Genomic DNA, 14,526 nt, shown 5'->3' with positions numbered 1-14,526 from the left:
TTTCACCGCCGGAGCAGATGTAGACAAGAATGGCTCCATAGCGATTGAGGTGTTCTGTTGTTGGATGTAATAATGAACATAGTAATCGTCATTTACTCCCGACATCTGAGCCGCTGAAGACGCAGTGGATTAGCTTTGTTTTTGAAGGGAATACATCCTCCGATCTAAGTACCTAAATGTGTCTATGTTCACGCGAATCATTCGTGATCCAGCTTCACCTACAGAAGAAGTGAGTATATATATTTTTTTTATGAATTTTGCAGTCAGATCAGCCGGCATTGTAGTCTACTCTACCAGGATCAGGAAACGTCCTCCATAAAATGTGCTGGACACATCCGAATATTTGGGTTGACGTGTTCTGGAACAGTGTTGTAAATACAACTTAACCACTGATTTCTAGTCGTGTCCATTTTTGGAAGGCCAAACAAAGTAGTTTCGCTTTCACAACGAAAAACACAGCGGCCTAGCGTGAGGGGAAGCCCAGGCTTAGCGTGCGCTGAGGCCGGGCTAGAGTGAGCTGAGGCCGGGCTAGCATGAGCTGAGGCGGCGGGGTCGAGAACGGCGCACCCGGCGGATGTGACGAATGAGCGGCAACCACATGTAACGGACCCCGGGCTGGACTCCGCTTTGTCCACGGTGAAAGTTGTTATATTTCCTCAGCGACCAGCACATATATGCACAGATAGGCATGACGAAGTGGATATCGTCCTCTTTTGGAAGACCAAACAAAGTAGTTTCGCTTTCACAACGAAGCACACAGTGTCTTCACGACATGGCTGCAGCATCAACAATACTACAGTGAGAATAAAAGTTACGCCTTCTTTCTTTGCGTGAATATTTGGGAGGTGTTATGCAAATCTTCCCACATAGTGAGGTAGATATGTGGGGGCGTGTTAAAACGAGCCGTTTTAGGTAGGTGTGGCTGACTGAACTTTTATAAAGAATATCTCTTTGGATTTGAGACTTTAGTCTTTGCAACTTTACAGATCTTCTTTATGCACCAAGAGCTTGTAACACTCCAAAGAGAAAGGAAAAATTGAAATCGCATCATATGACCCCTTTAAAAAATTAAGGCTGCTTAACATTTAAATAGTTTGATTCAGAAACCCTCCACCTCCCCCAGCACCACCTGTATAGATCTGCTATGGGTATTTTCATATTTTATATGCATGAAAGTGTTACATTTTTAGAGGTTCTTTTTGTCATTTCACCATCCTGTACAAATTATGAACTCTCATTAGACCAGTTTGAAGGATCTTCCGAAATTGACAGTGTATAAGTATGCTCTGTTCTAAGTGACCTTGGCAATCCCAGAATACACTGTGACAAGCTCAGGGAAAAAAATGTATACAGTATGGTGGTAAACAGAAATGATGCATAAGGAACAGGGTGTTGAGTTGATGTTTTGCTTTACTTTGTAGCAGCTTGAGGAACGAGGTGGTCTGCTTAGACCATGATGATACCATTTGTGAATTTTTTTTACAATCATTGCTAGTATCATCAGTGACTGCAAAAAAAAAAGGCTTTTAGTTTATGTTTTACACATACGAAATTATTGGTTATTAGCAATCAAGTTGGCCTACTTTCAAAAACTCTAAAATAATCATTCTGTAAGAAACCTTGGTTCTAAAAAGGTACAAATTAGTCTTCCTCCAGCGAATTCATTGTTTAATAATCTAAATTTTGGATTTTTAACATATTTTTCTTCCTCCAGAAAATCGTAGCAGATCAGAAGGAAGACGCCAAGCTGGAGTCCGGCAAGGCAGAAAAGGGGGAGAAGAAGGAAAAGAAGGAGAAGAAGGAGAAGAAGGAAAAGGTGAAGAAGGAGAAAGCAGACAAGGAGAAGAAGGAGAAGCCAGAGAAAAAAGAGAAAGCAGAGAAGAAAGGGAAGGAGAAAAAAGAGAAGAAAGAGAAGAAAAATGAGGACAAGGCCAAAGGAGAGGAGGGAGAGAAAGACAAGGAGTGTGAGAAGGAAAAAGAGATAGTAGAGGAAGAGGCCAAGCTGGAAGACGCAGGTGTGGCAGAAACAGAGGTAAAGGAGGAAGGAGAAAAAGAGGAAGAGAAACAGGAGGAGAATGTGGTGGAGGAGGAGGAGGAGGAGGAGGAGGGGAAGAAGCAGAAAGCATCTCGCCGCCCCAGGATCCTGTACTGCAAAGTCAAGCTGCTGGATGATACTCTGTTCGAGTGTGAGCTGGAAGTAAGAGACACACACACACATACATACACACACCTCTTTCGTTGCTTATCAAGTGTGCCGTATCGTTGTCTAGTCCCGCGAGAGCGACTCTGAAACTCAAGCGTTGCTCAAGGGCTTGTACTTCCTTTGCTAATTAACTCTCAGACTACCGAGAGACTATTTCTGCTGATCTGACACTTTGGCCTGTTTTTGTTGCCATCGTACTGTGTGGCTCTTGTCTAAAACCGACTGAGCAGACTCGATGTCTACTATCTACAGAGACCGCATCCTAAGTGAAACAGAACATCCTTATTAGCAGCAACTTGACCCGCAAGTCTCGCTTTTACATTCACAGCTAATTCTGCTGTTAGCATGTAGCGAGCTAAGCTAACAATTCTATTTCCACACAAGAGTCTCTATGTTCAGAATGGAATATAAGGCAACTATTTTTATAGAACATGAACGGTATACTTCAAAAATAGTAGGTGAAACCGTCTGCATATTCCATGCATAGAGAAAATGTGCTTACTGTGCACAATATGCATTCATTTATGGAAGCACATTTGTGCCACATAAGAAAAAAAACATTATGACATAGTATCTCATAATTTTCACTCTTTTATGTCATGATCATGAGTCTTCTGTGTTTTAACTACATTTCTTTGTTTCCAGAAACATGCCAAAGGCCAGGAGCTGTTTGCAAAAGTGTGTGACCACCTAAACCTGTTAGAGAAGGACTATTATGGTCTGGCCATATGGGAGACGACAACCATAAAGGTGCCTCAATCTGTTAGCACTCACTCACTCTTTTAATATTAACTGTAGGTGGCATGTTTTTTTTTTCTTGCCAGCATGTTTTCTTCATGTTTAGATTAGCTTTGGAGTGGAATTCTAGTCAAAATAGAAATAAAGGTTGTTTTCTTTTTAAATTATTTAAACAATTATTTAAACAATATTCTTTACTATTGCTATAAAACACCATTTTATAACAATAATTATGAAGTTTATTAATCATTCTACTGTTAATTCTATAAGAATAGAATTATAAATCTACACCACAGTTGTAACAATAACAACTACACAGAGGAATTATATAACTGAAATCACTTTCACAACCATTTTTATTTTCACAACTTATAAATGATAAAAACACTGGCAACCAATCAGAATCTGCCCAAAAGAGCTTGGTCATTTAAATTGGCAGACTTTAGAGTGTAAACAGGCCTTTAGTTAAAGCTTTATTTGTCTTTTAGACATGGCTGGACTTCACCAAGGAGATCAGACGGCAAGTACAAGGTGAGTCACATCACCGCCGTTCATCTCCTTGACATATACAATAAAGTTACGGCCGTTTCACACTGAGCGCGATGCGAAAAAGCGAGGCGAATCGCTGACAAACTTTGCTTTTACACTGAGCGCGAAACGATTAATCGCCTTCTGCTAATTCACGCCTGCACGCTAGGTGGCACCGACCAGCAATGCATTTTTCCTCATGTAGCCTATGTATCTCATATATGGCTTTTACATCATCCACTGCTCATTATACAGCATTAAAGGTGGGGTAAGTGATTTTTCAAAAACGCTTTAGAAAACTGATTCGGGCCGAATAGCAAAAGAAACTTGTAGCCAATCAGCAGTAAGGGGCGTGTCTACTCATGATGTGGAGGAGAGGGTGTTCAGTGCACAGGACGGACATTAGAAAGAAAGATAGAGATGGCGGATAAAAAACAAGAGAGGAAAATATCTGTGGAACAAAAGAAGGCTTAAGGCAAGAAGTAGGACCCGTGTAAATATCAGATCAGCTTTCCAGCGCTGGAGAGAACTCAAGGAGCGGAGGCCTGCGATCGGACGGCGAGGTTGCTTTGTTTCTTCTCGATAGGTGAGTAACACCGTGTCTGCGCCGCAACAGCTAAAGTCTGTCTAGTACACTGGACGCGACAAAGCGACCGTTGAAAATCATTGAAAAATTATTGAAAAAATTTGTGTCAATACGTCATAAATAGAACACGGCAGCAGTTTTCTGTCGGGGATTTGTCATGTCGAGCCGCGCCGTATCCAGTGTAGACCATAGATATGTATATATATATATCTATAGTGTAGACCACATCACTGATTATTATGAGTTCTATAGTTTTTTGTCACGCTGCGCCACTCGCGTCCGGTGTAGACACGGACATTGGTTTTGCTTTGTTTCACAGAACTAATCGTTGCCTGGGTTGCGTACGTATGTGTGGGGCGGAGCTATCAAAATAGGGGCAAGACCCTTTTGGGGTAGGGGTGTGTATGTTTTGGTGATTTCAAATGTCGAAATTGGCTACCAGAAATCGCTTAACCCACCTTTAAATTAAGATAAATAACTTTTGGTTCTTCATCAGAAACACAAATTATCCATAATGCTTACAAGAAAATATAATTAGAGGTACAATTAGCATCAAGCTGCATTTCAAAATGTATGTAATTAATGTTTTTGTTCAAACCCCCCTTTAAACCATCATCGAGTGCTTGTAATAACTTGTGATCTAAAATGGATTTTGCTTCTATAATAGGCAGACATGCACTTTTTGTATGTTATAATGGACTAAAAGCTACCTGCTTGTCATTTGTCATAAACATCCTTTATTGTTATAAAAATACCATGAGCTGCAAAAAACATATACAGAAAATATATTGTATGAATATAAATATAAATATATCTCTATGTTCAGACACCAACGACAACAACATCTCGACATCCATATTCTTTGTATGTTGGCTGAAAGTCCTCTACTTCTGTGTTTTTACGCTCGTGCTCAAAACAGTCTTCTGAGCATTTGCGAAACTGCGCCACCTCGTCAACCTTTTGGGTAACACCAGAAAAAAAAACATTCGCATTTTCGGTGTGTACGAATGTTTGCGGTCTATGTGGAAGCATCCATAGTAATCTGTTGTTTTATTCCAGCACGTCATCGCATCCGATATTCGTTTCGCTTTTCCGCACTCAGTGTGGAAAGGCCTTTAGTGCCTAATTTTCTGTTGTTCCTGTTTTAAATCATGTTTGCATTTATTTAGGCACCAACTACGATTTCACATTCAATGTGAAGTTCTACCCGCCTGATCCTGCCCAGCTATCAGAAGACATCACCAGGTGAACAGCACTTTCTTTATTATATATATATATATATATATATATATTTCAATCATGACAACTCTCAGAAGATTTTAGCATGGTGATGGATATGACAATGTTAATGTATTTGGTCTTGGCGGAATAGATCTGCTACACTGCTGCTGGTGGTTATTGCTGTAGTTGTAGATTATTGCTGCTGCTGCAAGCAAGTACAGGAACTTGCTACTGCCAATGCATATGGCGATATGGTGCCGTGAGCATTTAAGACATACTGCTGCTGCACAAATAACATGGAAGAAGAAAACAAAAAATCTAAATATGTATGCTGCTGCTATACAATTATATGCTTAAAATCATCCCTATAAGGCAGAATAAATATAAAAGATAAAACCCCCCAGAACAAGCAGCACCTATTGCCAAGACATATGTACTGCAACTGCTCCGGAGAGCCGTGAGAACGTTGGTTTGCTATCTATGTGAGCCTGGGCTGGCTTTGCCGAATGGCTTAACTCTAGTTAACTATTTCTGTGTGTACCTGATCAGTTGACCAGATAGCTTAAACTAGTGACCTAAATAACTATGTGTGTCTGAGCCAATAGCTCAAACTTACCTAGGTAGAAACACGCACTATGTGTGTCATTAACAAACAGCAATCACACTGTAGGCTGCTAGATGAAGTAACCCCCAGCAACCACCTGACTCAGGCTCGGGCGGCCTGAGCAAATAGTTTTCAATTTGTCATTCAAGAGTTGTAATTTTTTTTTTCATTAACATTCATCAACGTTACTGCAATGGAAATACTTACCTTTAACTTATTAATAAGCTAACAAAATATTTGGTGAAAGAATAAATCACTGTACACCCTGTAGTTGTGGTGTCATATGCCCAGGACTAATTATGCCTCAAAAGCAGCTGCTCATTTATTTTGATAATTTAAAATATTTATATTGCATATTAAGAACAATGATGTTTGCATTGTATAAACACATCATTGCTAAATGCATGGCTTGTTCCAAGATGGTCTTAAAGGGATAGTTCACCCAAAAATGAAAACTGGCTTGTGTTTTACTCACCCTCGAAGCATCCTAGGTGTATATGACTTTCTTCTTTCAGACGAATCCAGTCGGAGTTATATAAAAAATTGTCCTGGCTATTCCAAGCTCTATCATTGCAGTCAGCAGGTGTTGCAGTTGAACAGTTCACAAGTCATCAAATAAAGCGTGCGCATTCATAATAAAACGTGCTGGTGGTGGGGGAGGGGGGTGGTGAATAAAGGCCTCCTGTAGCGAATCCATGTGTTTTTGTAAGAAAAATATCCATATTTTAAACGTAATAAACACTTTTCTCTCACTTCCGGTATCTGTCATACATGAAAGGCGTTCCGGTGGAAGGCGTATGACGTATTAGGCACGCCTCTGAGATATGCTAGTCTCGCGAGTTTGTTTAAAGGAGCAAAGGAAGCAAAGCTTCCTTACTCTAGCAAGGGAAAACCAGTCTCTTCTTGGCTTATATCGAAAACCTCCAACATTTTTCTTTGCAAATCTTCAGTTTGTACTTCTAATTCGTGACCGGCATTTTGTTTTGTTGTCTCTCCGCGTTCGGCACTAATCACGCAACGCCGACGTGCTGCGTCATCCGCCGGCACGACTTCTGCGTATGACAGATGACGGAAGTGATGTAAAAGTGTTTATTACATTTGAAATATGGATATTTTTCTTACAAAAACACATGGATTCGCTACAGGAGGCCTTTATTCACGCCCCGGAGTAGTGTGAAGCACGTTTTATTATGAATGCGAACGCTTTATTTGACGACTTGTGGACTGTTCAACTGCAACACCCGCTGACTGCAATGATAACGCTTGGAATAGCCAGGACAATTTTTAATATAACTCCAACTGCGTTCGTCTGAAAGAAGAAAGTCATATACACCTAGGATGCTTCGAGGGTGAGTAAAACACGAGCCAATTTTAATTTTTGGGTGAACTAACCCTTTAAGACACTACTGTGACTTTATTTAAATGCAGTTGTCTGCTTTTACATTAACTGTGTCCAAATAAAAATTTGCAACATAGAAATACTGTGCATGCTGCTGCTGAGAAAAATCTCGATGACTGAATAGCTATTCAAGCTGCTGCTACTGCACTGATGATAATATTAACTAACATTTTAATACTGAGTTGAAGAACATGCTGTTGCTGTTAATGATATTCACAATGCTGTAGTAGGAATTTACTGTGCGAGCTGTTGCGGTTGTAATATTTAATTAGAATTTGCTAAGCATAATCTGCTGCTGCACTAAACCTGCTGTAAGCCCTGTTGAATAAGCAAAGTAATAAATGCCTATTGCAATTTAAAGAGTTAAATTTACCCTCCATGATTTATCACTAAACTTTCATGCAACTAAAGCGCTTTCTGCTGCTGCTGCTATATTAGCAACAATAACAATATGACTTGCTATGCATGCTGCTGCTAATATTATTTCTAACCTTGCATCTGAATTTGCTATGCATGCTATAAATTTGCTAACATTGCGATCTGAGTAGCTATGCATACTACTGCACAAAAGTACTTAGAATTTAGAATCAGAATCAGAATGAGCTTTATTGCCAGGTATGTTTACACATACGAGGAATTTGTTTTCGTGACAGAAGCTCCACAGTGTAACAGAATGACAGTGACAGAACAAAAAACACAGATAATAAAAATAAATAAAAAATAGAACAAGTAAATAAGGAATAAAAATATACAGGTATATAACAATAGACAGTTGTATGTACAGGTATATTATGTGCAAATTGAAATGTAGACTGAGTGTGTGTGTTAGATAAATAAGTGTATGTGTGAATAAATAGGGTCAGCACAGGATTTCAGACAGACTGGTGTAACACAATCTGGGCCTGGTGCTTTTTTCCTTTTCTGCTTCCGGAAGACCTGGTGCACCTCGTCTTTGCTGATCTGAATGGCAGGTGTGGGGGAGAGGGGGGTTGCTGGAGGTGTGAATGGTTGTGTGGAGAGGTGTTCATGGCGGGTGTGGGGTGTTTTTTCAAACCTGCAGTAGAACTCATTCAGATCGACATTTCAGCATATTTTCAATTGTGTTCGTACAATACGCACAATCACAAAATATCCTTTTCACTACATAAAGCTTTTACTGTCAAACTTTTCATTTGCATGACTTCCCATTCAGTTTAATACATTTGTCTGTTATTGAATCTAACTCATCTTAATGGTTAATCAGTGAATCATTGGGTGCATCTATAGATATATATTCAATAGATATGTAGTTTATATAGAACTTGATTGCAATTTAGGGATAACCAAATGCAATTAATTATTTTTACACAAAAAGGGATTTATCTTTAAGATGATAACCACTATTTTGTAAGGGTGTGTGTGTGGTTCAGGTAAACCCTATTTTATGGGGACAAAATGTCCCCACAACGATGGCAATATCTGAAATCATTGTCCTTTTTTGGGTCCAATGAGAAGAAAAAAATATTTGTAAGGATATTTAGGAGTAGGGTTAGTTTAGGGGGAGACAGTATAAAACCAATTACTCCTATGGAATGTCACTAATGATAGGAAAACCTGTGTGTGTGTGTGTGTGTGTGTGTGTGTGTGTGTACCAACTTACTGTAATCATATTCTGGGGACAAAGTGGCTCTTAACAGAGCTGCTTCAACACTAACTGCGGTTACTGAAACCATGTCTTCTTTCTTTGCGTGCACATTCGGGCGGCATTATGCAAATATTTCCACATAGTGAGGTAGATATGTGGGGGCGTGTTAGAACGAGCCATTTTAGGGGGGCGTGGCAGAGTCTTAACTTTGATAAAGAATATCTCTTTGGTTTTGAGACTTTAGTCTTTGCAACTTCAGGGATCTTATCTATGCACAATCAGCTTGTAATGCTCCAAAGAGAAAGGAAAACTTGAAATCGCATCATATGACCCCTTTAATATTTTAATACTTTTCACAATATAAATATAATTATTTTATTTTAAAAATGAAATGAAAACATAAAAATTAGCATTGTAAGAAATACTTTTACTAAATACTCAATTTTACATACAACTTGCAATATATTACCTTAATATTTGAACACTTTTCACAATAAAAAAGTCAATACAAATACAAAAAAGATTTGTATTTTATTTTTTTACTTTATGACAACTGAAAGAGGTTTGAGTTTACATTGACATTTACATTTATTCATTTAGCAGATGCTTTTATCCAAAGCGACTTACAATTGGGGAATATATCAAGCGATTCATCTTAAAGAGGCAAATAGACACAGGAAGTGCTTCTTGTAATACCAAGTTTCAAGCATTGTTCAAATAAGTACAAGCTAGACAGGGAAAGATTAAAGAAAAGAGAAAAATATATTTTTTTCTTTAGGATGAAGTCAGATAGTGATGAAAAAAGTTAGTTTTCAGCTGTTGTTTAAAAATGGTCAGGGAATCAGCATTCCGGATAGAGGCTGGGAGATCATTCCACCAGCAATTAATGGTGAACGAAAATGTTCTGGAAAGTGATTTTGTGCCTCTCTGTGATGGCACCACAAGGCATCGCTCACTAGTGGATCTCAGACTTCTGGTGGGAATGTAGATTCGTACAAGTGAGTGGAAGTGGGCGGGTGCTGAGCCTGTGGCTGTTCTATATGCAAGCATCAGTGTCTTGAACTTGATGCGAGCCATAACCGGCAGCCAGTACAGGGAGATAAAGAGAGATGTGACGTAGGCTCGTTAAAGACCAGTCGTGCCGCTGCATTCTGAATCATTTGTAAAGATTTGATTGTGCATGATGGAAGTCCAGCTAGAAGAGTATTGCAGTAGTTCAGCCTAGAAATGACAAGGGCCTGAACAAGAAGTTGTGCAGCATGCTCCATTAGGAAGGGCCTGATCTTTCTGATGTTGTGCAATGCAAACCTGCAAGATCGAGTAATTTTTGCAAATCAAGCGATTCATCTTAAAGAGGCAAATAGACACAGGAAGTGCTTCTTGTAATACCAAGTTTCAAGCATTGTTCAAATAAGTACAAGCTAGACAGGGAAAGATTAAAGAAAAGAGAAAAATATATTTTTTTCTTTAGGATGAAGTCAGATAGTGATGAAAAAAGTTAGTTTTCAGCTGTTGTTTAAAAATGGTCAGGGAATCAGCATTCCGGATAGAGGCTGGGAGATCATTCCACCAGCAATTAATGGTGAACGAAAATGTTCTGGAAAGTGATTTTGTGCCTCTCTGTGATGGCACCACAAGGCATCGCTCACTAGTGGATCTCAGACTTCTGGTGGGAATGTAGATTCGTACAAGTGAGTGGAAGTGGGCGGGTGCTGAGCCTGTGGCTGTTCTATATGCAAGCATCAGTGTCTTGAACTTGATGCGAGCCATAACCGGCAGCCAGTACAGGGAGATAAAGAGAGATGTGACGTAGGCTCGTTAAAGACCAGTCGTGCCGCTGCATTCTGAATCATTTGTAAAGATTTGATTGTGCATGATGGAAGTCCAGCTAGAAGAGTATTGCAGTAGTTCAGCCTAGAAATGACAAGGGCCTGAACAAGAAGTTGTGCAGCATGCTCCATTAGGAAGGGCCTGATCTTTCTGATGTTGTGCAATGCAAACCTGCAAGATCGAGTAATTTTTGCAATGTGGTCTTTGAAAGTCAACTGGTCATCAAAGATTACATCCAGATTTCTGACCGAACTTGATGGGGTAATTGTTGATGAACCTAGCTAGATGGTGAAATCATGCTGTAGAGTGGCAGGGAAGACAAGAAGCTCAGTCTTTGCCAGGTTGAGCTGTAGGTGATGCTCTGTCATCCATGCTGAGATGTCCGCCAGGCAGCCTGAGATCTGTGCAGCTATCGTTGGATCATCTGGTTGAAATGAGAGATAGAGCTGTGTGTCATCAGCATAGCAATGGTAGGAGAAATCATGTGCCTGTATGATGGGACCCAGTGATGTAGTGTATATAGAGAAGAGGAGGGGTCCAAGAACTGATCCCTGATGAACCCCAGTGACCAGTTGGTGTGCTTTGGATACCTCCCCTCCCCAGGCCACCCTGGAAGACCTACCAGTGAGATAGGATTCAAACCAGCAAAGTGGAATACCTGTGATGCCCAGTGATGAGATTATGGACAGGAGGATCTGATGATTCACAGTGTCAAACGTGGCAGAATGATCCAGCAAAATAAGTACTGTTGATTTGGAATCAGCTTTTGCAATCCGCAAGGCTTCAGTGACTGACAGTAGCGCAGTCTCAGTTGAATGGCCACTCCTAAAACCTGACTGGTTAGCGTCCAGATGGTTGTTCTGTGAGAGAAATAATGATACCTGGTTAAAAACAACTTGTTCGAGTGTTTTTTCTATGAATAGAAGGAGAGAGACAGGTCTGTAGCTATCTGTAAGTGAAGTGTTTAATGTAGTTTTTTTGAGCAGTGGGGTTACCCGAGCCTGCTTGAATGCAGTGGAGAAAGTGCCTGTGAGGAGAGATGTGTTGATGATGTGTGTGAGTGCTGGTAAGAGTTTAGGAGAGATTGCTTGGAGAAGGTGTGAGGGAATAGGGTCTAGAGGGCATGCTGTAGGATGGCTGGAGAGGAGAAGTTTGCATACTTCTGCCTCAGTGAGGGGACAGAAGGAGAAGAGGAGAGTTTTAGCAGTAAATGTGGTTGGTTTGAGTTCCTGTGTGTGTGGAGCTGAGAACTGAATGCTGATTGTTCTAGTTTTGTCTAAAGAATGTGGCGAAATCATCAGCTGTTACAGAAGTGGTGGGAGATGGAGGAGGGGGACAGAGTAGAGAATTGAATGTTTTGAAGAGGTTACGTGTGTCTGGAGCGCTGTTGATCTCGTTGTGGAAATATGAAGATTTGGCAGTATGGACTTGAGCAGAGAAAGATGAAAGCAAAGACTGATACATACTCTGGTGTGATGGATCTTTTGACTTGCGCCACTTTCTCTATGCTGCCCTGAGTTTGGATTGGTGCTCAAGAAGAACATCGGATAACCAGGGGTAAGAAGGGGTAGCCCGTGCTGGCCTGGAGGAGAGAGGACATATATCATATAGACAAGAAGTTAAAGTAGAGCATAAAGTGTCAGTTGCTGCATTAAAATCCAGAGATGAGAAAAGGGTAGGTGAGCGAAGAGAGGAAGACAATACATAGGAAAGATGGGAGGGTGAAAGGGAGTGTAGGTTTCGTCTGAAACTAAGAGGTAGAGGGGTTGATGGCACACAGGTAGGAAGACGTTGGTTAAATGTTATGAAGAAATGGTCAGAGATGTGTAGGGGTTTCACCAAAATGTTGTCTTCACTACAATTGCGTGTTTAAATTAAGTCAAGTTGGTTGCCTGATTTGTGAGTGTTTGTGGTGGCAAGGCGTTTGAAATCAAATGAAGCTAGGAGTGAATGGAAGTCTGCCACATAAGGCTTGTCCAGATGAATGTTAAAGTCACCAAATACTAAAAGTGGACTGCCATCCTCAGAGAATGAGGACAGCAGACCATCCAGCTCCTCTAGAAAGGTGCCCAGTTGCCCAGGAGGTAAATTACCACAACATGAAGTTTTATAGGAGCTGTTACAGTAATCATATGAGATTCAAATGAGTTATAGTTGCATAGGGGAGAGTGGATTGAGTATTTCCAATTGTCAGAAATGAGCAGACCAGTGCCCCCACCCCACCCTACCTGATGAGGGGTGTGAGAGAAAGAGAAGTTGTTAGACAGAGCAGCTGGGGAGTCTTCTGGATGAATCCAGGTCTCAGTCAAGCCCAAGATGCTGAGTGTGGATTGCAAAGAAAAAGCAGAAATTAAGTCTGCTTTGTTGACAGCTGACTGACAATTCCACAGACCCACAGAAAAAGAAAGAGGTGCAGTAGAAGATGTAGAGATAGGAAGCAGGTTAGTAAGATTGTGTTGCCGTCTGATAGTGATGTTAGAGCGTTGTTGCGAGACAGCCGGAATGTTTTGGAAACACATGATAGAGGTGGAAGAGAGAGGACATAAAGGAGTGTGCAAAGGGAAAAAAGAGAGTACTTAAGTGAGTTGCCCGGTTTCGTTGCTCAGTTAAAGTCACGCAGGAAAAAGTTGCAGGTCTTTACACTCATAGGTCGTCACACGAGGAGGCTGAACATGAGGGCTGAATGCTTCCGCGTCAGCTAACAGATAACAAATACATACACAGCCACACGACACTTCAGAGAAAACAGCTGTGGCCACCTTGTTAATTAGCACACCCAAAAGCCTATAGCAGGGCAATTGCTCAAATCGAAACTAAAGTTCTTACTTAAGTGCAGGAACGGAGCAATATAAATAACAAAAGCTCCTTCTTAGCCGATGGCTATTATTCTAATAACAAATAAGTGCAATCAAAAATACAAATTACAACGAAAAATTTAAAGTAGAAATCGGTAGAAAACAAACTAATTCTTCTAAGCAGCAAGTAACAATTTAAACAACAGATACAGAAACAAATCCCCTGTAAAGACATTGTCTCAGACGACCACCGGGACAAGACCACAGGAACTGCATTGTACATTTAATTATCGTCATTTAATTATCGACCAGCATTTACGTCTCGTCTCGTCTCGTTTTCGTCACGTGATAAAGGTTCGTTGACGACTATATTTTGTCATAATTTTCGTTGACGAAAGCAACACTACTTGCCGCTGTCGCCTCTGGCTTGCTTAGTTGGGGACACTTCATTTCCAGCGTTATCGTTGACATGATTGCAAAGATATTATTTAAACTGAACTGAGCTGGATGATGACATCACTGAATTCAATGATGAACAGCCTTTAACTGAAAAATGAGTGTTTACTATTGTCATTTTGCATTATAGACACACTGTTTTCCTAATTAATGCTGTTCAGTTGCTTTGACACAGTCTGTATTGTTAAAAGCGCTATATAAAGCGCTTTTAACACTAAGCGCTATATTTGTTGGATGATGGACCATCACCTTCAACTCAACCTGGCTAAGACAGAACTGCTTGTGGTTTCAACAAACCCATCACTTTATCAGAATTTCACCATCCAGTTAGGCTCATCAACCATAACTCCTTCAAAAACAGCCTGAAACCTTGGAGTTGTGGTTGATGATAAACTGAATTTCTCAGACCACATTGCTAAAACTGTCCTGCAGATTTGCTTTATACAACATTAGGAAGATCAGGTCCTTTCTTTCAGAACATGCAACACAACTCCTTGTTCAAGCTCTTGTTCTGTCCAGGCTAGACTATTGCAATGCTCTCT

At 40.4% G+C, this 14,526-nt stretch overlaps 1 protein-coding gene across 1 annotated transcript in view; it reads left to right on the top strand.

Moving 5' to 3' along the window:
* Positions 1 to 14,526, top strand: part of LOC107550638 (protein 4.1-like) — a 49,511-nt gene that overhangs the window by 7,105 nt on the left and 27,880 nt on the right. The window contains exons 2-5 of the mRNA XM_016231973.1: positions 1,715 to 2,197; positions 2,849 to 2,953; positions 3,430 to 3,472; positions 5,225 to 5,300. Coding sequence (XP_016087459.1) covers positions 1,715 to 2,197; positions 2,849 to 2,953; positions 3,430 to 3,472; positions 5,225 to 5,300 — 707 coding nt within the window. The remainder of the gene's footprint in view (positions 1 to 1,714; positions 2,198 to 2,848; positions 2,954 to 3,429; positions 3,473 to 5,224; positions 5,301 to 14,526) is intronic.

Source organism: Sinocyclocheilus grahami, unplaced genomic scaffold, assembly GCF_001515645.1.
Source record: "Sinocyclocheilus grahami isolate Dianchi unplaced genomic scaffold, SAMN03320097.WGS_v1.1 scaffold404.1, whole genome shotgun sequence".
Taxonomy (NCBI): Eukaryota; Metazoa; Chordata; class Actinopteri; order Cypriniformes; family Cyprinidae; genus Sinocyclocheilus; species Sinocyclocheilus grahami.
Note: the sequence above shows the minus strand (reverse complement) of the source record. Positions and strands in the feature narration are given on the sequence as shown.